General features: G+C 41.8%; 2 protein-coding genes across 9 annotated transcripts; one reads left to right on the top strand and one right to left on the bottom strand.

Moving 5' to 3' along the window:
- The first annotated feature begins 263 nt into the window (after positions 1–263).
- Positions 264–10544, top strand: ZNF485 (zinc finger protein 485). Of its 4 annotated transcripts, none has more exons than XM_047825946.1 (5): positions 264–393; positions 803–889; positions 2899–3025; positions 3487–3582; positions 9052–10544. In XM_047825946.1, exons 2-5 carry the CDS (start codon positions 857–859, stop codon positions 10131–10133), a joined length of 1338 nt encoding a protein of 445 aa, XP_047681902.1. In that variant the 5' UTR covers positions 264–393; positions 803–856; the 3' UTR covers positions 10134–10544. The 4 variants fall into 4 exon arrangements, with proteins under 4 accessions (XP_047681902.1, XP_047681901.1, XP_047681904.1 ...); XM_047825949.1 differs by having other exon boundaries at positions 365–393; positions 803–1260; XM_047825945.1 differs by having other exon boundaries at positions 265–889.
- A 6952-nt stretch (positions 10545–17496) lies between these two features.
- On the bottom strand, positions 17497–22302 carry ZNF32 (zinc finger protein 32). Of its 5 annotated transcripts, none has more exons than XM_047825950.1 (3): positions 22217–22302; positions 19640–19779; positions 17497–18479 (listed from the first exon to the last, which is right to left on the bottom strand). In XM_047825950.1, the coding sequence occupies exons 2-3, from the start codon at positions 19707–19709 to the stop codon at positions 17686–17688; spliced, it is 864 nt and encodes a 287-aa protein (XP_047681906.1). In that variant the 5' UTR covers positions 19710–19779; positions 22217–22302; the 3' UTR covers positions 17497–17685. The 5 variants fall into 5 exon arrangements, with proteins under 5 accessions (XP_047681906.1, XP_047681907.1, XP_047681909.1 ...); XM_047825951.1 differs by lacking the exon at positions 22217–22302 and adding an exon at positions 20283–22207; XM_047825953.1 differs by lacking the exon at positions 22217–22302 and having other exon boundaries at positions 17497–18437; positions 19640–21980.
- Between the last annotated feature and the right edge of the window lie 2646 nt (positions 22303–24948).

The raw sequence follows: 24948 nt of genomic DNA, 5'->3' as shown, positions 1-24948 counted from the left end.
TTGGTACCAATCTTGGCTGCACATCAGAATCACTTGGGAACTTTAAAAATCCCAATGCCAGGACTATACCTAGAGCATAAATCCGGAATCTCTGGAGCTGGGACCAAGGCCCCATTACTTTTCAAAGCTCTCCAAAGATGCCAACATAGGCATACGATGGAGACCCTGAGATCTGACTGCATCCGAGACTACATTTCCCAGGGGCTCCGCGGCCGCTTCCGTTTCCGGCCCTGCTGGCCTCCGTGTGAGTAGAGCGAGGTTCCTGCCAGCTCGCGGGTCTCGGAGACTAGTACCGCTTTGGGTGGTCGCCGGTCTTGGGCGCGCGCAGCCTCGTAGGCCAGCACGCCCAGCGGCGTTCTGGAACGGCGGCCGCCAGGCAGGCACTGAGACCTGGTGCGCCCCTCTTTTCCCCAGGGCGGGCCGAGAAAGGAGCCGGTTTACGAGGGGACAGGCAGATGTGGCCGGGGCCCCAACCAGATGAGCCGTACTGTGTTAAATGGCCGCCCCAATCCGGCGCCTGAGAGTTTAAAGGCTTGCCCTGAGGCCCAGAGATCGAGTCACCGACGAGACTTTCCACCCGTTTTGGCGAAGGTTCCTGACTGACAGCCAGAGCTTGGCTTGGAGCTTGCTGCCCGGCCGGATTCCAGGCAGCCAGTCCTGATCTTAACCACCTTCACCTGTCTGCCCACCTTTGTGCGGAGTAGGGAGGGTGGAGGACTGGTCGGTTCAGCTTGCAGAGAGCAAGTTCTAGCTAGTTTAGGACATGGAGGGACTTCCTCATATTTCCTTTCTTCTTTCCCAGATTGGCTTATTCAGGATTCTTTGCCCTTGCCTGGGAGAACAGTTCAGGAGACAGATGGCCCCAAGGCTACCAAGAGCCCAGATCCAGGCAAGTTTGGTTTTAACTTTTCCTGAGGAATTGCCACCCTTTCAAAATGAAGCTGGGTTTATGCTTGTCTGGAAGGTGCTCTGCCCTGTGTATGGACCAAATTAGGTTCCCTGAGCCAATCCTGGATAGGTGCAGCGCTGCGGAGAAAGGACCCCTCTCCCCACTGTTGTCCCTTCATGTCCTCTCTACACATGACAGAGTCATTCACTAAATAGATGATTGCTACCCATGCTTTCTAGAGTGCTAGAAACTGAAGAGTACTTTGTAGGTAAGGAATAGCCATTGTCTCAAAGTGAGTTTGCCACCTCGCAGAAGATGAAGGACAGACACATCATACAAGGACAGAGGCTGATAGATATGACACAATGATGGTAATGCTCTCTTGATGTTCAGGGGTCAGAGGAGTCTTCAGGGTGTGTTTAGTTCTTCCTGAAGATTAAATTAAGTTTGCATAATTGCAGAAGGTGGGGTGACTAGGGGAAGGCTATAACATGAGTGAAGCCATTATATCTGAACCATGAAAACGGGTTCCAGAGAAATTTGGAAACATTTGGGATCTAGAATGCCAGGCTGGAGTTTGCCTGTATGCTGGAGAAAACTGGGTTTTGAAGAATTTTGAGAAGTTGACAGGAAGTAAATTAGCATTTTGAAAGGAAGTAAGACCTATTTGACTATTATACAAATTAAGAGTAAAGGAAAATTTTAAAAATTAAAGATGATCCATATTCCTATTGCACTAACAAATCAAATTATTTCATTTGAAACACTTTTGTATAAGTATTTTTTAGGCTTATCCATTTTTTCCTTTTAATATGTTTTGATATGACATATTAATATGTTATGAAATATCTTCCTATTTGCTCCATCGTCTCACTATCACTTTTTAAAGCTCCTTTTTATTCTGTAGTCAACCAGCCCTGTGACTTTGAACAAGTTCTTTCAACTCTCTGAGCCTTAGTATCTTTAGGTATGAAATAGATTTACTTTATAGACCATCATGGCAGAAATGCAGAGAGATGGTGTTTATCTTGGGGCTTAGCACTGTGCATGGTACATACTAAGTTGCTATTGCTGTGAAAGGCAATTGACAAATATATATTATTTCCTAGTAAATTCTAGGATAAATCCACTATCATTTTGCATGCCTTTTGGAGTTTCTATTTATTTGTTGACTGACGAATCCTTGAACAGTTCTATGTTCCAGGCAGTATTTTAGGAGAGGGGGACAACAGTGACCCAAGTGGTCCCTAAGCTCCTGGAGCTCACATTATAGATGATAAATCTAGTCCTGCCAAGTAGTGAGAAATCCTGTGAAGAGAGTGAAGTGGGACATGGGATGGAGAGTGGTAGAGGATGGGAGAAAAGCGAAGAACATTCTGAGGAGGTGACATTTAAGCAAAGACCTATGAAGTGAGGAATGAGCAAATGCCAGGCCCAGAGGAGGGAGCATGATAGGCGTGTTGGAAGAACATGAGGAGGGCAGTGTGGTTGAAATGAGGGGCCATGACCTCCTCTTATTCCTGGCTGGATTTTCCAGCTTCTTTTGATTTTTTGTTCCTGGGTAGCAAGTCTGCTTCCTGAGCTTGTCATTTACTTTCCCCCTTGGTCCTTTTGTTAACTGTGTTCCACTTCCCTCTGCATAAACAAGCTGAAGTATCAGAAGCTGGCCTTGAAGGTGTTGCTCTCCTTTTCTGATGAGGACTTCCTGGTTCCCTACTTCAGGGTATAAACATTCCTTGGTGACGGGGCGCCTGGGTGGCGCAGTCGGTTAAGCGTCCGACTTCGGCCAGGTCACGATCTTGCGGTCTGTGAGTTCGAGCCCCGCATCAGGCTCTGGGCTGATGGCTCGGAGCCTGGAGCCTGTTTCCGATTCTGTGTCTCCCTCTCTCTCTGCCCCTCCCCCGTTCATGCTCTGTCTCTCTCTGTCCCAAAAATAAATAAACGTTGAAAAAAAAAAATTAAAAAAAATAAACATTCCTTGGTGAGAAGAATTGGGTTTGACTTTGCAGGGATCACTGACATTTGGGGATGTGGCTGTGGCCTTTACCCAGATTGAATGGAAACACCTGGATGCTGCTCAGCGGGCCCTGTACAAGGATGTGATGCTGGAAAACTATGGGAATCTGGTGTCAGTGGGTAAGGATGTCTTTTTAATTCAAAATTGATTTCCTGGGCAACTGTGTGTTTTCACAGGGTAAATGATTTGGGGTATTTAAATCGTAAATAGGAAGTTTTGTTTGTTTTTAGCATGGACTTAGAGGCTGGAGTTTACGCACAGTCCCATCTCTCAGAAAGTCCGAGCCATACAGAGTTTAAGATGGCAGCTATGTGTGTTGTCTAGCCCAGTTTTCTAAATTTTCCATCTCAGGATTTGTCTGCCACCAACAATAGGAATTCTCATCCTCAAGGAGGCCTGGTTTTCTAACTGACCTTCCCTCCTACCTTTCTATAACTAGCATGATTTGGACATGATTTGGACATCCTCACACAACCCTCTAGGCCTCTCTGATGTGGAAACCTTCCTGAGACTGAGGTCTGGGATGACTGCTTGTGCTCATGACCATAGTCACATTCCTTTTGTGTTTTCCTATGAACAGGGCTTCTCTCTTCCAAACCCAAACTAATCACCCAGTTGGAGCAAGGGTCAGAGCCATGGATGGAAGTACAGCAAGTTCCATCAGGTACTTGTTCAGGTGAGTGAGGCGGGGCCATTTCAAGCAGCAGCTCAGCGCACAGAGTGGTGAGGAGGACTTGTTGGTCACAAGGCTCACCTCAGAGGTCGCGTGTCTGTGCAGCCGCGTGGGGGAACTTGACACCGCTTTCCTCCTCTTAATGTCATCGCTGCGTCAAATGACTTGCCGTTTTTCTCCTCATTCTATCCGTGCCTGTGGAGAGCTGCTCCCTTCTCGAGGGCCTCAGGCCCATGACTTCTCGCCTGAAATCCTCAGTCTCTTCATGTGTTTTTTTTCTCCCTCCCTGTTTTCAGGCACTTGTCGGGCTGTACTTTGTTTCTATCTTCTGTCCATTTTCAATTCCTTTCAAATTCTCTCATGGTTAGCTTAATAAATGACTGTATATCCTTTTCTGGTTTTAATATCCATTATCTTTAATCATATAGTGGCAGTGGCAGATTCCAAGTGTAAGCATAGTTTCCTAACTATCAGATAATTACTATTTTTAGCAAACAAGTTGATGGGGAAGCGTTTTCTTCCCTTTTAAAATTTCTCTGTTATCCTTTGCTCTTGGCTCTCATCTTTTTTCTATGTATACTTTGCATAAATTGCTGTAAGTCGCTTTCTTTGCATCATAATTCATTTCAAAGTCTTTAAACATGATGTTTCTCTCACCTACAACATTTATCTTGCTAGTATTCCTTTTTTAAAAACTCTAATTGTCATTTTGCCTATATCATCTTCAGAGAAACTTTTATAATTATATTTCATGGAAAATACCAGTGATATATATAATTTGTTTAACCTGGGTTTTTTTTTTTTTAAATTTTTTTTATTTATTTTGAGAGAGAGAGAGAGAGAGAGAGAGAGGAAGAGGGAACATGTGTGTGTGAGCAGGAGAAGGGCAGAGAGAGAAGGAGAGAGAGAACCCCAAGCAGGCTCCATGCTGCCAGAGCAGAGCCCAACTCAGGGCTTGATCTCATGAACTGTGAAATTATGACCTGAGCCGAAATCAAGAGTTGAGTGCTTAGCTGACTGAGCTACCCAGGTGCCCCTGTTTTGTTTTGTTTTGTTTTTTTTTTAATGCTTTTCAGTAATTCTTTTGTTCTTACTATGTTTAACTTTTTTTCTCCTAAAATTTTAAAAGTTTTATTTATTTATTTTGAAAGAGAGAGAAAGCACAAATGGGGGAAAGGCAGAGAGAGAGGGAGAGAGAGAGAATCCCAAGCAGGCTCTGCACCGTCATTGAGGAGCCTGATGTGGGGCTCAAATTCACAAACCAGGAGATCATGACCTGAGCTGAAGTTAGTCGCTTAACTGACTGAGCCACCCAGGCACCCCCTTTCCCTCTAAATTTTTGTGTAGATTCCTTATTGAGTAATTCAGTAGTAGTAGTAACTCAGTCTTCCTTATTCTTTGTTCTTTCTGTTTTAATTTTGGTATTTTTTGAAATAAGATGTTTAGAATTTAGATGTAGTAAAAACTAGCAATGTTTCCTTTGATATTTCTTCCATCCATTTAGAAGACTAACAAATCTTTAGACAAAGATTTCACAACCATTCCATGTTTCACAGTTCATCCTCCTTTTCTGCATATTCTACTCTTTTAGTTTTTAGAAATACATATGGTACAAAATTCAGATGGTTCAAATTGTATGCAGTCTTCTTCACATACCTTTATTTATTTATTTTTTTAAGTTTATTTATTTTTGAGAGAGAGAGAGAAAGAGAGAGAGGGAGAGAGAGAATCCCAAGCAGGCTCCACACTGTCAGCCCAGAGCCTAATGTGAGGCTCGATCCTATGATCCTGGGATCATGACCTGAGCTGAAATCAAGAGTCAGATGCTTAACCGACTGAGCCACCCACGCATTCCCTTCACATACCTTTCTTAATCATCCAGTTCCTCTCTCTGGAGGCATTCTTATATAAATTTCTTGTGGAAATTTCTAGATATAGTGTGTGCTTTGCAAGAATATACATGTATTCCTTTTTTTTTTTTTAAAGCACATGGTAGTACAGTATTGTGTATCTTTTGTAATATCTTGGAAATCATTTCAAATAGCTACATCATTTAGAGTGCTGTTTTATTCTTTTTTTTTTTTTTTAAATTTTTAACGTTTATTTATTTTTGAGACAGAGAGAGACAGAGCATGAATAGGGGAGGGGCAGAGAGAGAGGGAGACACAGAATCTGAAACAGGCTCCAGGCTCTGAGCTGTCAGCCCGATGCAGGGCTCGAACTCACGGACTGTGAGATCATGACCTGAGCCGAAGTCGGACGCTTAACCGACTGAGCCACCCAGGCGCCCCGAGTGCTGTTTTATTCTTAATGGGTATACAGTGTTTCATTTTATGGATGTACTGTAACTTATGTTATCAGTTCCCTGTTGATGGACATAATAACTATGAATGATGCAGTGATTATCTTTATACACATCAGTTCTCTCAAGTACAAGTAAATCTATAGGATAAATTCTAGAAGAATTTGTAGGTGAAAGGGTAAGTATATTTTTAAATTCAGTGAATATTACCAGTATCCATAGAGATTATATACATTTATACTCCTAATGACAATGTATGGATGCCAATCTGATCATACCTTGACAACAGTGTCTTATACTTTTTGATCATTGCCAAACTGATAGTTAAAAACTTTAATTTTATTGTAATTTTAGTTTGCATTTCTCTTATCAGGAGTGTAGTCGAGCATGTGTTTTTTTTTTAAAGTTTGTTTTATATCGACTTGTTTTTGTATTGTCAACAACAATGGTAATGATGGATATGGTAGTCTTTTTGTGTCTCTAATAGGATTGTGTCTAGGATTCTCCCATTTAGCTGGTTATTGGGTTGGGAAACCTGAATGTTATTATGTAGTTAAGTATTTAATTCACCTCTTTCGGGGCACCTGGGTGGCTCAGTCAGTTAAGCGTGCGACTTCAGCTCAGGTCACGATCTCACAGTTCGTGGGTTCGAGCCCTTTGTGCTGACAGCTCAGAACCTGGATCTCACTTCAGATTCTGTGTCTCCCTCTCTCTCCGCCCCTCCCCCACTTGTGCTCTGTCTCTGTCTCTCTTTCTCTCAAAAAATAAAAAATTAACATTAAAAAAATTTAATTCACCTCTTTCATTAAGAAATTATATATTTTAAAATAAGTACGATGTTGAATTTTAGTAAATGCCTCTTGGTTATGATGCAGAGCTCGACCTCATGACCATGAGATCATGACCTGAGCCGAAATCTAGAGTTGGACGCTTAACTGACTCAGCCACCTAAGCACCCCTAAATTAGTATAGTATTTTTAAATCGAATACTATGTAACCAACACTCAGGTCAAGGAAAAGAACCCTGGGAATACTACTAAATAACATGCTGATCCCTCCCAATCATTAGCCATGTTCCCCTGCCCTAACCCCTCCCCACCCAGACTAACACTGAAGTTTATTTGGCCATTTTCATCCATTGTCCTTTGTGTAGACCAAGGATTCTTAAAAATTTAGCATTCATCAGAATGCATGCTTAAGTACAATTACTAGGCCCAGCCCTCAGAGTTTTTTATTTATTTGGTTTAGAGTGCACTGAAAATTTTTACCAAGTTGCCAGGTGATGCTGATGCTAATGCTACTGGACTGGGGACCATGCGTTGAAAACATGAAATGAAATGGAGTATTTCATTCATTGTATTGCTATACCATAGCTTATTGCATATATTTGGATGGATATTTGGGATATTTCCAGGTTTTGACTAATATTACAGATGCTGTGAACAGTTTTATGGGTTATCTTTTGGTTCACATGTAGATACATTTCTTCTGGGCACATACTTAGGAGTGGATTTTCTATTTTATAGGATATGCATATATTCAACTTTACTACATAATGCCAAATAGTTTTTTAAAGGTTTGTACCATTTATATTTCTACCATCAGTGTGTGAGAGTACTCATTTTTCCGTATCCTTACCAGTGCTTGATATTGTCAGTCTTTTGAAGTTAGGCATTCTTTGGGTGTGTTGTGTATCTCATGTGGTTTTAATATCCTTATCCCTGATATCTAATGAGGTTGAGGACATATGCAAATGTTTATTGGCCATTATATATATCATCTTTCACGAAATATCTATTCAGAGAGCCCTTTGTTGATTACATATGCAGTATCACCCTTCTCTCTGCTTTTCATTATTAATGGTCTTTTGATGAATAGAAGTTTTAATTTTAATGATCTCTAGTTTATCAATCTTTCCCTTTCTTGACAGTGCTTTTTGTGTCCTTTTTAATAAATCTTTCCCCAAGTTCATGAAAACATTCTTCTGTGTTAACTTCTAGGAGCTTTATTGTTTGCCTTTTAGATTTATCATACTTTTGAAACTGATTTTTTGTGCATGGTAAGAGGTAGCATTCATGTTTAACTCTCCCAAAAAAGTACCAATGTTCCTCACTGCTCTGCAAACTACCTTTGTCATAAAACAGATGTCCATATACTTGCAATTCTCTTCATATGACTAATTTGCCTCTACCTACCTTTACAATCAGTATCTTGAAATTTTCTCTAGTTTAACCATTATACATTAAATGTATATCCCTTTAAAGGCCATTTGAAGGATCTGGGCTGTTACTCACCAGGCTTCATTTCTTGCATTTTTCTAAAAAAATAAATCTTAGCTCTAGTATCTGATATATGGAATCGTAATAAATATAAATACAAATAATAAAAATATAAATATATGTGTATGTGTGTATATATCTATATCTGTATATAAGAAAAATTCATTCAGTAAAAGAATTGATCATTGATTGTTGATTTATCACAAATATGGCTTCATTAGTTTTCTGGCATCTACTTGTCAGAATCATCTTGCATATTTTCTCTTGGGTCTTGTGTGTGTACTTTGTAACAACAACAACAAAAAAGTGACAATTTGGTATGTTCTTTTTTAGGTATGTTAAAAACTTAGATTAAAGTCTAGACTCTTTTAGGCCTGAGAACTGTTTTGGTTCCTTAAATGTTTTGTCTGGTTTTTCTCTGATACATTAAATATTGGTTCTCTGTTAAATTCTCACAATGAAATGTTATCCTTAAGTTCTTGGAGACATTAAAATGTTCTCAGATGTACTACCTTACAGGATTCTGTGCTAGCAATCATGGTTTGCTTTGTGATACTTGTTTTTCTCTCCAAATTTGTGTGTATTCTCACATTCTTATCTATTTTTGGAGGGGCGGGTTCTGTGTTACCTTCCTAACTTGCCAACTTCTTAGATGCTCTTTGCGTTCTTTAAATACAAAGTTTATAATATAAATTCCTGCCATTTCTTTAGACACCTACTTAACTTTTATCTTTAGTCTTGCTGTCTTTTCTTAGCAAGAGTCACAAGTGGGATGAATTAATTTTACATAACCCTTCCTTGTGTAGAAGAGAACATTATTCTTATCCTGTGCAGCTCACACTTTCAGTATTTCAACATAGAGAGTGTTTGAATTAAAAAAATTTTTTTCAGTCCAGGAGTACTGGTTTGAAACAAAGGTGTCCACCCTAAAGCAAAATACCTCCGAAGGATCTGATCTGGGAGAAGAAACAAAAATTGACATGATGGAGAGAGGCCTGGACTGGGAGGGCAGAAGTTCCGCAGAGAAGACACATTATAAATGTGAGGAATGTGGGAAAGTCTTCAAATATAATTCCTCCTTTATTAGCCACCAGAGAAATCATACTGGTGAGAAACCCCATAAATGTAATGAATGTGGGATAGCCTTTATGAGCAGCTCATCCCTTTTAAATCATCGTAAAATCCACACAGGCAAGCAACCCTATAGATGTATTGAATGTGGGAAATTCCTTAAGAAGCACTCAACATTTGTTAATCATCAGAAAATTCATTCTAGAGAGAAACCTCATAAATGTAATGAATGTGGAAAAGCTTTTGGAAAGAACTCTATCCTTTTACGTCATCAGAGAATTCATACCGGTCAGAAGCCCTACAAATGTAATGACTGTGGGAAAGCCTTTGCTCAGAATGTAGCCCTTACTCGTCATGAGAGAATACATAGTGGAGAGAAGCCTTTTACATGTAAGGAATGTGGGAAAGCTTTTAGGGATAACTCAACTGTGTTGGAACATCTGAAAATCCATACTGGTGAGAAACCATATCAATGTAATGAATGTGGAAAAACCTTTAGGAAGAGCTCAACACTTGTTAGTCATCAAAGAATGCATACCGGAGAGAAACCCTATCACTGTAATAAGTGTGGAAAATCTTTCAGGTATAGCTCATCCTTTGCTGGACATCAGAAAACTCATAGTGGAAATAAACCCTATCAATGTAATGACTGTGGGAAAGTCTTTACGAAGAGCTCAACCCTTATTGGACATCAGAGAATTCATACTGGAGAAAAGCCCTATCACTGTAAGAAATGTGGGAAATCCTTCAGACATAGCTCTGGCCTTGTGGAACATCAGAGAATCCATACCGGAGAAAAACCTTATGAATGTAATGCATGTGGGAAGGCTTTTCCTCAGAGTTCAGCCCTTAAACAACATAAGAAAATGCATAACAAAGAAAGAGCCATCAAATGTAATTAGTGTGGTAAATCAGGCAAAAGTAATTATTCTTTTTGACCGTCAAAGGGGAGACATTCAACAAATCACACACTTAACAAAAATAGTCTGCGTACCTCTATCCTGGAGAACTTCTCACTTGTGAGGATGTTCACTGTCGTATGGTTTGTATTAGTGAAATATTTGAAGAACCTAAATGTTTATCAATATGGAAATAGTTACTATAGAACACTATGTAGCAAGTAAAAAGAATGAAGTAGAGCTCTATAGAGAGCCATAGAAATATCCCATGATACCTTGTTCCAGTTAAAAAAAAGTAAGTTGCAGAAAATCTACATATTGTGGTCCAATTTACATTTTAAGAAATGAAGCTATTTTGTTTTATGTATATATCCTATGTATTCAAAAAGATCTAGTAAAATAAAGTCCAAAAGTTTTTTATCTTTGAGAAGAATGTTTTTATTGGTATGATGAAGTGAAATTTTTACTTTGACTTTTCTTTTGAAATATTTAATCGCATATACATTAATGTATAATTTAACATAGTTAAACCTAGTTGTCTTTCTAAATAAGAAAATTCAGAAGCCATAAAAATAAAATAAATAACCACATAAAAAGCAAAAGCTTTTGTATGACCATAGGCTTCATGGCGTTAAAATACAAAGAGCCAGACTTGGAGAGAATATTATCACCATCATAAATAACAAACAATACTTAGAATATCTAAAGGGTTCATAAAGGTACATAAGAATAATATAAAAATCCCAGTGGAGAAATAGCTTGGAATATGAATGTACAGTTGTCAGAAAAAGGAAATATAAATAGTCCAAAAGAAATAGCCAGCTTTAGAGAAATGTGAATTAAAATGATCAGATTTTTTTTTGTCATTATTGGCAAAAATTAATAAGATAGAAAATATTTTGTACTTTTGAGGCTGCAAGAAAATAGGCACACTTACATATTGTTGAAGGAATTGTGAATTAATGAAGTGTTTGGTGATGAGAAGCATAATTTGACTGTATCTGCCAACTTTTAGAAAGCTTCTACTCTTTGACTTAACATTTATACTTCTTAAAATCCAATAAAGAGTAAAGGCAGTCTTTAGAGCACTATAGTAATGCACAATTTGAGTCACCATAATATCTATCACTAGGGCAATGGTTAAATTAAGATAACATGCATTCTTTGGACTACCATGCAGTAATTTAATACATAGCAATTATAAGGCAATCATTCAATCAATAAACACTTAATGGGTTAATTTTTTAACCGACACGGAAAGATAACCAAGACTTTAAGTGGGAAAAAAGCCAAATTATATAATGGTGTAGGGCCCCTTTTATATAGTTTGTGCATTACTTCAATCTTTTATAATACAAATATATCAGTGGTAGTTTAAGACATAAGCTAAAGCCAGATTATTTATGAATTTTATAGAACATAAGGGAAAGGAACTAAACATTCAACTCAAGAAACTAAAAATGGTTAGTATTAATTAGTAGCACCGTTGGGCATATATGTGTTATTAGTGAAAACTGGTTAAGCTTTGGATAGCAGTTTGACAACATGAATGTCAATCTAAATGTATGCTTCCATTGACCCAGAAAATCCACTCTCAAGGAAATAATTTGATTAGCTTACAAAGCTTATATTACTCATCATAGCATTGTTTATAATAAAATCCTGAAAAGAAGTGGGAAAAACATCTAAATTAGGAAAACGTTTAAATAAATTATAGACTTTCAGACTGGCATCCCAGTTACTGCTGGCACATAACAAGCCACCCAAACTTAGTTATCATTTTGTTATACTCACAGACTTTGTGAGTATCAAGAATTCAGAAAGAGCATGGCAGGGACAACTTTCTAACAGTGTGAAGTTTGGGTCTCAGCTGGGAAAACTCAAGACTGGCATTGACTTAACAGTTGCCTGGTTGAATCATTTAAGGGCGACACAGTAGAGTAGCCACAAGTGGCTATTGAGCAGTTAAAAAGAGGTTAGTCTGAGTTGAGATGTGTTATAAGTGTAACACATACATTGGGTTTTGAAGATGCAGCATGACAAACAGAAACTAAAGTCTCTCGGTCATTTTTATGTTATATATCAAAATGATATTTTGGATATATAGGTTAAATTAAATATTAAATTTATTTAAAATGATTTTAATGTGTCTGCTAGAAAATTTAGTTATATATGCAACCCATATTTGGGGTTCGCATCGTATTTCTATTGGTCAATACTGATCTGAATGCCTTCTCACAAATTTGGTGGTAGACGCTATAGGCTAGAACCTCAGGTAGGGCTTTCTGTACAGAGGGCACCCTGGCAGGACAGCTGAAGCTGAAGTAGGTGCAGCCCGGGGCAGTCCTGGGGCTCTCCATGCAGAGGGTGCCCTGGCAGGATAGCTGAAGCTGAAGTGAGTACAAGCCAGGGTGTCCTGGGGTGCTCAGCACAGGAGGCACCCTGGGGAGGGGGGTGGCTGGAGCAGAGGCAGGGCGTGGGTCTAGGGTTCCTGGGGTGCTGCTTGCAGGAGGTGCCCTGGCAGGGTGGCTGGAGCTGAGGTGGGTCATCGGTTGGGGGTTCCCAGGGTACTCCATGAAGGGAGTGCCTTGGCAGGGTGACTGATTTATAAATGGAAGTTTGTACCTTTTGACTCCCTTCACCCATCTAACCCCCCTCATCATCATAGATTAATTTGCCATGTGCTTATTTATTTCTGGGCTCTCTGCTCTATTCCATTGATCTGTGTGTCTGTTTAATGCCAGTACCATAACGTTTTGATTGCTATAGCTTTATAATATGGTTTAAAATCAGGGAGCATGTTGCCTCCAGCTTTGTTCTTATCAAGATTGCCTTGGCTGTTCCAGGTCTTTTATGGTTCTATACAAATTTTGGGATTGTTCTGTTTCTGTGAAAAATGCCATTGGAATTTTGGCAGGGATTTCACTGAATCTGTAGATTGCTTTGAGTAGTGTGGACATTTTAACAATAATAACTCTTCCATCCATGAGCATGGACTATCTTTCCATTTATTTGTCTTATTTGATTTCTTTCATCAATGTCTTAGAGTTTTCAGTGTATGGGTCTTCCACATCCTTTGTTAAATTTATTTCTAGATATTTAATTCTTTTTGATGCAATTGTGAATGAGATTGTTTTCTTAATTTCTCTTTCTGATATTTTGTTATTAGTGTACAGAAAAGCAACAGATTTTGTATATTTCATTTCTTTTTTAAAGTTTATTTTTATTTATTTTGAGAGAGAAATAGAGGGGAAGTGGGGGAGGGGCAGAGAGAGAGGCAGAGAGAGAATTCCAAGCAGGCTCCACACTGTCAGCACAGAGACCGATCCTGGGCTTGAACCCGCAAACCGTGAGATCATGACCTGAGCTGAAATCAAGAGTCAGATGCTCAACCAACTAAGCCACCCAGGCGCCCCTGTGTATTTATTTATACAACTTTATTGAATTCATTTATTAGTCTTAACGTTTTTGTGTGTGTGTGCGATGTCTTTAGGGTTTTCTATATATAAGATCACGTTATCTGCAAATAGTGACAGTTTTGCTTCTTTCTAATTTGAAATAAAATGCCTTTTATTTCTTTGTCTTGCCTAATTGCTCTGGCTAGGGTTTTAATTACTATGTTGAATAAAAGTGAGGATAATGGGTATCCTTGTCTTGTTTCTGATCTTAGAGGAAAAGCTTTTAGCTTTTTACTCTGCATATGATGTTAGCTGTCCTATATGGTCTTTATTTTGCTGAGGGGTGTTTCCTCTTACTAACTTTATTGAGAATTTTTATTGTCAGGAACAGATGTTGAATTTGGTCATATGCTTTTACTGTATGGGGATGATCACAGGATTTTTACCCTTCATTTGGTTAATGTGTGTCACCTTGATAGATTTGTGGATGTTGAGCCATAAAAACCAACATGAGCATGAGACAACATGAGACACACGCATGAGCACCTTTCTGGGAAATACTGGTGCTGTGGAGCACGGCAGAGGGAGAACGTGAAGACGACGTCCTCTGAGGTCTCTGGAGAGAATTACCGTGTGCCCTTACCTGTGTGTTCAATTACAATCCTGCCCTCTGCGCCGCAGCTATGAAGATAAGCTAATAGGCTTCTTTCACAGAAACACTGAGTGCCTTGGTCTGTTGTCTCTTGTTGTGCCCTGAGGGTGGTAGCCAGTCAAGAGCTTATTTCTACATTGGTTACAGTCCTGTGGACCCATGGGCATAAGCCCCACTGGGCACCAGGTTCGGGTGACCTAGAGTTGTCCCCCTAGGCCAGAGCTGCCAGAAGTGGTGTGCCAGAGGAGGGCATAAGCTCCCTCCTGGGAGATAACGGGTGAGCTGAACAGTGAGGCAGAGGGACAGTGCCAAGATGGTGCCAGCCATCTTCCACCTCTGGAGATGCAAGGCCCCTAGGGTGTGCGTTCAATTAGAGGCTTGTGCCTCAGGCCATCACTTTAAGATAAGAAAATACTCCTTTTTAAAATTTTTTTTTTTGAGAGAGAGAGAGAGGGAGAGAGAGTGCAAGTGAGCATGAGCAGGGGAGAGGGGCAGGGGGAGAGAGAGAAAGAATCCTAAGAAGTCTCCAAGCTCAGCACAGAGCCTGATGCGGGGCTCGATCCCCACAACGTTGGGGCCAAAATCAAGAGTTGGACGCTCAATGAACTGAGCCACCCAGGTGCCCCGAAAATACGCCTCTTTCACATGAAGTTTGGGCACTTCTCAAGTGGCTGCCTCTTGTGCTTTTCCCTGGGGTGAGTCCAAGTGTGAGTGTCCCCCTGCCTCCCTTTTTTAAAGTTTATTTATTTATTTTGAGAGAGAGAGCACAATGGGGAGGGAAGAGAGAGGAGAGGGAGAGAATCCCGAGCAGGCTCTGCATTGTCAGTGTGGAGCCTGACGTGGGGCTCAGTTTCAGGAACCATGAGATCATGACCCCAGCTGAAAGCTTAACTGACTGAGCCACCCAGGCGCCCCAAGTGTGAGAGCCCTTTAAGAGCTGTTTTTCAGTTCACTCTAGTCTTGTGGGTCTCATGAATGTGATTCCTGTTAGTTTTCAAAACTACATGTTTTGGGGACTCCTGTCTTCAGTCTTAAAAGTTGGAATAACCAACGTGGGGCTAAGCTCTTTGCTCCTCAGGTTGTGTATTCCCTCCTGATTGTGGTTTGCTGTACTAGGGGTAGGATTTATGGCAAAAGGGTCTCAGCCTCTTCTACCAGCTTCAATGTGAGGTTTTTAAATTTGTGTTATATATAGGAGTCACTCAGCTAGTTTTTAGCTTTGTAAAGAGGAAATGGTTTCATATGTGGCTGTAGATTAAATGTATCTGTGGGAAGAGGGGAATCCAGGATCTTCTTACAGTGTCCTCTTAAACTGGAACTCTTTTGTTATTACTGTAATATAAGCAGCCAACAGTCTTTGAAGAAATCTAGTAATACATGTATCAAGAATAGAAAGAATATTTTTAAAGGCCCTTTATATTTTCTGACCTATTTACTCCTTATTTACTAGTTCTGCAGAACTAGCATTCTATCTATATATAGCTGTGTCTGTATGTGTTTATCTCTACCTATCATGCAGAAACTTTCCACACCTTTAAAGAGCTCTTCAGACTTATTCTTGGAAGTCATGTAGCATCAGTTCTGCTATTTTTTTGTGTTTGAAGCAGTCACAAGCCGATCCAGATTCAAGTGGAGGTGAAATAGACTTCCATCCTTTTGTGAGATCAGAGAATTTGTGGGCAGTGTTTTTAAACTGCCTCGTTACTGAAGTATCTAATAAATTTCTTACAGTGCAGGACTGCTAGAGACTAGCATTTACTGCTTCATATTAACTTGTATCTGGGTTAACTAATCTATGTCTTGCCTTCTATGTTGTCAAAATAAATGTTTATTTTTAAATCTTAAGCTCTCTGGTGAATCTTAAATCATGATTTCCTGTTTTGGTTTAATCAGTAAGTAAATCTCAAGTTGTTCTCCCAGACTTTTCCTTTTCTTTTCATAGTATCTTATCCTTTTAGAAAATATGTTCTATTATTGCTGTATAATAATCTAAATATTTAGTGGTTACACCATCACTTTTGAATTCTCTCATGATTCTGTGTTAGGAATTTGGGAAGGCTGTTCTTACTGGGGTCTCTCATACAGTTTTGGTCAGATGTCACTTGGGGCTCCAGTCATCTGCAGGTTACACTTGGCTGGACATCTACAATAACTCACTCACGTGGCTGGTAGTTGATGCTGGCTATCTGTTGGGACCTCAGCTGAAGCTGTCCACTGGAGCACTTATAAGCAGCTTTGTCCATCATAGTGGTCTTAAGATAGGCTTTTCACGTAGCAGCTAGTTTTCTCCAGAGTGAGTGTCTCAAGAGAATTATGTAGAAATTTTTCACACCTTTAAAGAGCTCTTCAGACCTATTCTTGGATATCATGTAGCATCAGTTCTGTTTTCTTGTTTGAAGCAGTCACAAGCCTACCCAGACGCAAGTGGAAGGGACAGACCCCCATCTCTTCATGAGATTAGTGTTAAGGGACTTGTGTGCAGTGTTTTAAAAATATCTCATTGTTACTGAAGTATACTTTACACGTGAGAAAATGCATAGACTCTAATGTTGAGTTCAGTACACTTTGACAATTCTATAGACCCAGGCATCCACCATCTGAAACCTGAAATAAGGTATGGCGCTTATTTTCACTCTATAAGGTTGCCTTGTGCCCTTTTCAAGTCAGTCCTTACCCAGTCCCCACCCCCTATAGTTAGCCACTATCTGACTTCTATTACCATAGATTAGTTTTTCTTGGTGTGTGTGTATTTGTGTTCTTTCACTCAATATAAAGCTTTGAGATTCTTCCATATTATTGTATCAGCTGTGTTATTTTTTATTGCTGAGTTATATTTCGTTATATGAACATACCCCAGTATATTATAACTTTACCTATTGTTGGGTTTTATCCAGTTTATGACTATTATGAATTGGGGTGATATGAACATTCTTCTATACTTTTTCAACTGGTATCAGGGTATCTTTGGGAGCAATACTGCATCACTGATCAAACCCATAGTATTTCTAAAACATTTCTGTGTCCAGAGACCTTTGATATAATTTACCTCTTTAGATCATAAGGATTTGCTATCAAGCTTTTTGGGATGAATTCTTACCAGTGGTTTTGAATCCAATACAAGATTGATTTGAACATGTAAAGAAAAGATCTTGGCATTCATAAGGGGCTGATTTTTTTAAAAAGACTAATGATGTCAACTACAGATTTAAAATCTCTATCTGTTATACACAGAACAATCTCCCAGTATGCGTGAGATTAATGGAGTTACTTTGGGAAATCAGGTCCAAATAAACTGACAGAAATTATGAAACATATGTGATAATGATAATAAACAAGACATTTATTTTTCATATTCATTTGGGGGAAAGGAGAAAAGTCAGTATGCCCTACCCAATGATGGTCTTTCTGAAAGAGTCTGCATTCATTCCATAGAATTGGATAGGTTGCTCGATCTGAGGATTTTGTACTTTTAATTCATAAAGAGAACTTCATTTGAAGAGAGTGGTCAAAGGGTGAGTCTTTGTGAGCAACTTCGCTGGTGCACGGCCAGACTCCCCCTCTGAGTAAAGCTTTTCCCACACTGGCCACACAGATAGGGCGTCTCTCCTGTGTGGATTTTGCCGTGCAGGATACAATTCCCCCTGGTGTGGAAACTCTTCCTGCACTGTGTGCAGGCATAGGGTTTCAGGCCTGTGTGGACTCTGATGTGAACAATTAAGCTTCCTTTCTGACTGAAGGCTTTTCCACACTGATCACATCTATAGGGCTTTTCACCACTGTGAACTCTTCTATGAACAGCAAGGTTACTTTGATTCCTGAAGCTTCTCTGACAAATAGCACACTCATACGGTTTCTGTCCAGTGTGGAGTCTTTCGTGAACGGCCAGACTACCTCGTTGACTAAAGCTTTTCCCACACTCCTTGCACTGATAGGGCTTCTCTCCTGTGTGTATTCGCTGATGTGTGACAAGATTGCCTTTGGCCCTGAAGCTTTTTCCACAATGGGTACACTCAAAGGGCTTTTGACCGGTGTGGATTCTCTCATGCAAGGTTAGACTACCTTTTTGCCTGAAGGATTTTCCACATTCCTGACACTCATAGACCCTCTGTCTCACTCCAGGTGAATCTTCCTGTAGTGTCTTAGAATCTGGGGATTTTTGTTCCAGCTTCTCCCTTCTGAAAGAATTCTGGAAATCCCAGCTTGAGGATCCTGTGGCCTCAGAGTGGTCATATTTGTGGTGGGCTTCTGTCATCACATCTGGTAAAATGAGAGGGAAGTCATGTAAGATGCACCAATATGCTGAGTGGGAAGAACAGGGAAAAAAGAAACAATGCTTTGAGTGCTTACGTGCCAGCCATTATGCTATGAACTTTGCATAGATAATTTAATCCTGAGAACAATACTATGAGATTGCTACAGATAAGGAAATGAGAGCATAGGGAGGTTGTCAAAGACCTTGCAGCTAAGTGTCAAGTCGGGATTCAAACACAGGCATGCTCCACAGTAGTACATTGCCTCTAAATTTAGTTTAATTTAGCCTTAGGCTCAGAAAAATTATGAAAACTACATAGGACCAAATAGAGCCCCATACCCAAGCTTTATCGGACTCCAAAAAAGTTTATGGATCCAGGTTGCGTAGGGCCTAAAGCTCTAAAATTTTGGAGGCACTCCAGTAAGAAAAAATATAAAAGTTGGTACAGGCCCTGAAGAAATCAATAAATGAGAAATCCATCTCTATACCAATCTGTTTTCCTGACAGTGGAGTAAGCTCCATGACAACAGAAAAAATATATATCAGATCGCTTTGTACATCACATCTATTATCTAATCCCTGCAACCCTGCAAGGTAGAGTTTATTGTCCCATTTTACAGATGAAGAGCCTGGAGCTCAAGGAAATTAAATAATTTATCTGATACCATAGATCACGTTAGGACAATTATAGAATCTGATCCAAGAAACTTTCCCCTTTAAAATCCATGCTATTTCAGTCTATTAAGCCACGGTGGAACTGAGACCAATTTTGGTTTGGAAGTTATTCTCAAACACTTCCTATGCAGATGCTGACTGACAGCGTTTTCCGTATTGCCCTGCCTCTGAGCCTCCTACTGCACTGGGCCCTTCATCACTATTAACAGTTTTCTTGGAGTCATCCTAGGAAGATTTTCTCCTCGTTCTTCTGCCTTACCCTTGTTCAGTGACTGTGCTGAGATGTAAAGCTGCTCATTCATTTTCTCAGAGACTACCTCAAAACTGCGTCCATATCAAGACCATTCTCTTGCTTGATTTCTACCGCTATTTCTAATTTTAGCTTGCAAGCTTTCCTTGTAACCCCCAGGAACAGTGAACTCCTCCAAAGAAATGTCTCCTCTGCTTCCTCAGTCTGCTGACCAGTGCTTGAGGACAGGGACACGGAATGTTGTGAGCTGAGGGCATCTCAGCGATCAACCGACTCACTCACTGAAAAATGCTACATTCTGAGCATATCTTCCGTGACAGTCCAGCAGGGTAGCTGTTGGAAATCCAAACATGTCCACGCCTGCCGTATGACCTTAATCACCACCTCTTCATATGATTCTTCCATGGGCTGTTCTTGAACACCTGAGGAGGAAAAAGCAAACAAACAAAAAACAACAACAAAAACAAACAGGAAAGGGCAGGAGAATTGATAAGTGAGAAGGATAAAGTCAACATGAGCTCCAGTTTGGGGTGAGTAAATGGAGGAAATCTGGACTGATATAATCTAAGTCACCTATAATGTGACTGCAAAGTTGGCCAAAAGGTGCCATGACCACACATAAATGAGTCAAACTGGAAACACGAGGTGGGAAAGCAGAGAACACATAAACATAAATCTCTTCCTGCCAATCCCAAGATAATGGTCACTCCTGTTTGTACTTTAGCCTTGGCATGTGATTGGGATCTCCCACTTCCTTTCCCCATCTAACCACCTTCTCTTTTATCCTTCAAGCCTCCAAAGGAATTCAGAATCTAAAAAAACCCAACATTTCAGCCTTCATGATTGGTTTTAGGATGCAAATGGCTCTAGCTCTCCCCTCCAGATCCCCTAGATCTGGACAGAACAAGAGATCTCGTATGTTTACCTTTTAGCAATATTTAGGAGGTTCCAGATCCAGACTGCTCTCTCCTATTCTTCAAGGTATGAGAATACCAATTCTATGTGTAAATACTTGTCAATTCTTGGAAAAGGAAGACCTACCCCAGACTCCCAAAACCAAGCCAAGGTACTCCAACTAGGATAAGTAACCTGCTCCAATTCTCAGAGCCGATAAGGAGTCAATGATAGGCAAAGGATCAAATTAAAGACTTTTGAGGTCCAAAGTCTATGCCCTTACACTAGACAGTTCTCTAATCACTAAAGAGCTGGTGAGAACTTTTATAAAATGGAATCGAATGTAGCAGTGCTTGACCAGATTTTACTAATCTTCAAGATCCTAGGAATCCTCTTGCTCCATATTATCTTTTTCTATCCCTCCCCCCCCCCCTTTTTTTTTGAGTATTTCCTTCTTCCTTTAGGATCCTCATTACCGAATTCTTACACTTTATGCAGTGGTTCAATGTATGATCCTTATTTCCATCTAATATATTTCATCAAAATGCTCGCCTCCTGATTTAATGCAATAGCAGTGTGATGCTACAGTGCTTTGTTTTGTTAAAGTAAACAAATGCTACACTTGACAGCTGTACACTTGGCTACGTGTTGTTTTGACTGGAGAGGCATTTAAAACTTGTATTTGGAAAAAAACAAAAAAAAAACAAACCCAAAAAACTTGTATTTGGAGGCCTCACTTCCAATTTGGAGTAGAAGCTACAAAGGAATCCTCTGTGAGAGTGCCAGGATGCTACAGGGTGTTCATTTGTTGGTTCAAGGTGTTACTGCTCAACTACTGCACATCCATCAAGAGTCAGTGGAAAAGGCATGAAAACTGCTACCCAGGGTTGGACTCTGTCCCTGGGGCATCCAGCAAATAGTCTGGTCAGAACAAGAGGGTAGAATTTATAGCTCTACCTCTGCGCATGCTGAGATCTTCCAACAAGTAACAACTCAGCTGTGTCTCTTGATTAAAAAAAAGGACATTGTTTTATTTTTCTCCCTAGGTCACAAATCTGAGAAAATGGTTTCCAGAAGATTTTAAAGAAGTAGCTTTATTAGTAGAAAATTGCTTTTCCTATCAGAAAGGCTATTTATCCTTTTGAAAAACTCAGAATTAGGCCATGAGAAACTTGGATTCTTGCCTTGTCTTCTCCATTATCCCCACACAACCTTAGGCAAGTAACCAAACAGCCCCGGCTCTATTTTCTCACTGACTAAATGGGTTAAGGACACTGTCATATCAGGTCGATCTTGGGAGAACGAAAGAACCAAATGTGCAAAATCTCTGCTACAACCTACAGACTGAAGGCCTGATGCTGAGAGTCCTCAGGAGAGGCCCAGCAGAAGGGGTAAACTTTGCCGCCTTGGTAACCTCTTGGGTGATAGTTTTAGGGTTAGAAGATGAGAGGAGGGCGATTCTTTTTCTCCACACATCTGAGTCCATTTTGTCCTTTCTCCCATTCTCCACCCTGACAAGTCTGATCTCTCTCCCATTCCCCCTCCCTGGAGATTGCGTTTTCCCTCCCGGACCGTGTCGTGAAACCCTCGCTGCAGGCCCCTGGGCACACCTGCCTGTGGCCTCCCCCTCCCGCGTCTCCAGGGTGCGGGGCCTTCACCCACGCTCTGCCCTGCGGAGCGGCGGTCGGAGGGGCCCCTGCCTCCCCGGGCACACTCTCCCCTCCCGCCTCAGCACCCCACCCCGGGCCCGCCCTGCGTGCTGGACCTCAGCACCCCGCTCTCCGGTCCAGCTGGACCCTTCTCTGCGGGCCGCACGCCTCTCCCCTCGCGGGCGGCCCCCCTCGGGGCTCAGGCCGGCCGGGCCTGCTCAAGGCCACTGGGGCCTCGGAGGGCCAGGGGGCGGCGGCCCGCCCACGCGGCTCCGCCTTGCCTGGGCTCACTGACCCGGCCGGCGGCCTCACTCACCGCAGCGGCGCGCGCCCGCAGACAGACAAAGGCCGGCGCGGAGCCCACAGCAGCGCCGGCGCGAGCGGACCGAACTACAACTCCCAGGAGGCTCCGCGCGAGCCTGCCCGCCGGGTCCCGGGCCTTGGTCGTCCCGGTTTCTCGGAGCACTGTGGGAAACGTAGTTCGGCGGCGCGCCCTTGCGCTCGGGCTCTGGAGGGTCTCCACCGGCGCGGGGTCCTCAGGCGGATCCCCTTTGGCCTCAAGGAGGAGGCGCCCTGTCCACTGACCTGTCCACGCAGCCGCTCAGATTAGCGAGGCCTGGAATAGCAGCCTCGGGAAGCCGTCTGCTGGGCCAGGAAATCGGGAATCCAGGGTTCTTGCAGGGCTTCGTGGAAGGAAACAAAGTCTTGGCCGGGGGGCGGGGGGAGAAGAGTCTTGGGTGCTTAGGGGTTATGAGTTGAGCCTCTGCATGAGCGAAGACTGAGTTTCTGTAGTTACAGCTCTGAAGCTAGGAGCAGATCTTTCAAGCAGAGACTACGGGGAAGAGTTTGTCACAACTGAAGAATTTCGAGGGGCTGGAAGGTCGATACTGCTGTCAGGTGTAGAGCTATTCCCTTCAGATCTCTTTGGTAAGAATCTTGTCTTGAGTTTGCATATCGGCTCCACCACTGATTAGCTACCGGATTCTGGATAGGCTTCCTACCCTGGTGGGGAGCCCGGCGTATGGTTAGGTGACCGGACAGGTGCCAGGTGGGTTTCTTGGGAGAGCCCGGGCCCAGGCCAGGCGACCCCCATTCTGTTCCGTAAGAGCAAAGACAGGTATGTGAGTGAACCCAGACAAAGTTATTCTTCATATACCTTGTGAATTATGGAGAAATTATGGAGAGAAAACAGTATTTTGTAGGGTAACAAATTAGATTTTTCTTCTTAACTGGAGACCTAACTGAAACGTGGAGAAATTTTAAGTCCTGAAAACCAGCACATGGAGCAAGAGCTCTTTTTTTTATGGGGCGTCTGTGCAGAGCCCACTCAGACACAGGCATGAAGTCCTTAGTCCCGTTGGTGTGATACTGCGAAGGGACAAGATTGCTTTTGAGCATCTACGAGATAAAGGATCTCTAAAAATGCCCTAAGACCCCTTCAAGTGCACTTTTATAGGATCCTGGCCTCCCCAAGAGGGGATTTGGACAGGGAAGGATGGCTGCAAAGTCCCTGAGGACGGAGGCTGCTGTTGCCTGGGGCTCTTTCTTTCTTGGAGTCACCTTTGCTTTCCTTCTTCCTGGAGCTCTCTTGCTCTTTGTACCTCTCTTCAGGCTCCCTCCTCCAGAGCTTCTAGTTGGAGACCCGTCTCCTCTTGCTATTATGTTCTTGTCCTTTACCCCAAAGCCACCTACCTGTTAAGCAAAACAGAACCAAAAATTAATTTCACAGAGCATATACAAAGTGTTAAGTAATATTAGTCATTACCATCACCAGTAATACATCATTACTTAAGTTCATTGAATCTGTGTGTGCCGGGCCCATTTTGGTGTATGTGCTGCCGACGTGAGCACATGCTGAGCCTGTTTTAAGTGTCAGGTACTTCGATGGATGTTGGGGACACAAATGCGAAGACGCACTCCCTTCTATGAAGGGAGCTGACAGTCTAGTTGAGAAACAAACACACTACCTTCTTTAAAACCTGGGCCAGCAGTTGCCTCACTGAGAGGTCCCTGCGTGTGCAGTGGAAACTTCCCTGACGTCTCCTACTCCTGAAAGACCCCTCAGCACCACTGCAGAGCTCCCTGTGGTGCCTCCTGTCATTCGTTCCAGAGTCAGGGAGAGAAAGGGGTATTGTACCAGGGGATGGGGCACAATCCCTACTCTGTCTCTTCCTTGTAGAGCAGCCACATACTCTTATTTTTTCAAAGCCCAGGAAGCACACAGCAAAAGCCAGACCTAATGTCTGATTGGGCGATGCTGTATGAGTGTCTCTGCTTTCTTCTCTCCCAAGGCCGTGCCAGTAGGGCTGCGTGCATCACCTCCCAGACCCCAGGGCCAGGAGTCATTTTGTCTGCTGATAAACAGCACCAGGCACCTGGAAGTCACTCTGGGTCTATTGGTTCTGTGGAGGGCAGGATCAGCTGTGGACATTAGGACAAGTTTCAGATCTCACCAGGAAAGTAGATGACAAAGCTTTGGTGGGAAAAGGTGGCTGTAAAGGAGGACTTGTAGTTACTTTTTTCACAAATCTACATAAATTCTCTTAAGGAGTCTCGGGAAAGTAGGCATATTGAATGGAAATAGGGGAGAAAGCAGTTAGGCCTGGAGTTGATGCGACCTAATGCTCCCTAGACAGACACTTAGCAGTCTTCACCCTCAGACTAAATGGGGCCCAGTTTTCAACCACCACCAGCAACTTAAGGCCCACACTCAACAGGAGGCGGGGGATCCGGGTGATGGTGTCGGCAGTGTAGATTTGAACAATTGCTGAAGAACTCTTCCCCGACTTTGCGTGCATTTCAGAACGGTAGGCAAGGACAGATAATTCAATAAATGGTGTTAACGACAAAAGGCTAAACATTTGGGAGAGAAATAAAGCGAAACATTAATCTTACTATAGTCAAGATAGCCTCCAGATGGATTAAATACAAAATGTAAAACTCAGATCCACAAAAGGCCCAGAAGAATGTGTGGATTAATATTTTTATAATCTTGGCTTAGGAAAGGCTTTCCTAACCATGGTAACAAAGGTAGAAATAATAAAGAAT

Source organism: Prionailurus viverrinus, chromosome D2 (genome assembly GCF_022837055.1).
Source record: "Prionailurus viverrinus isolate Anna chromosome D2, UM_Priviv_1.0, whole genome shotgun sequence".
Classification (NCBI taxonomy): domain Eukaryota; kingdom Metazoa; phylum Chordata; class Mammalia; order Carnivora; family Felidae; genus Prionailurus; species Prionailurus viverrinus.
Note: the sequence above shows the minus strand (reverse complement) of the source record. Positions and strands in the feature narration are given on the sequence as shown.

Coding starts and splice junctions, on each gene's coding strand:
- ZNF32 (XM_047825950.1), bottom strand. CDS start 19,709: ATGTTTGGATTTCCAACAGCTACCCTGCTGGACTGTCACGGAAGATAT. Junction 18,480..19,639: donor TCAGAATGTAGCATTTTTCA/GTGAGTGAGTCG, acceptor CTTCCCACTCAG/CATATTGGTGCATCTTACAT.
- ZNF485 (XM_047825945.1), top strand. CDS start 764: ATGGAGGGACTTCCTCATATTTCCTTTCTTCTTTCCCAGATTGGCTTA. Junction 890..2,898: donor TACCAAGAGCCCAGATCCAG/GCAAGTTTGGTT, acceptor TTGACTTTGCAG/GGATCACTGACATTTGGGGA. Junction 3,026..3,486: donor TGGGAATCTGGTGTCAGTGG/GTAAGGATGTCT, acceptor TCCTATGAACAG/GGCTTCTCTCTTCCAAACCC.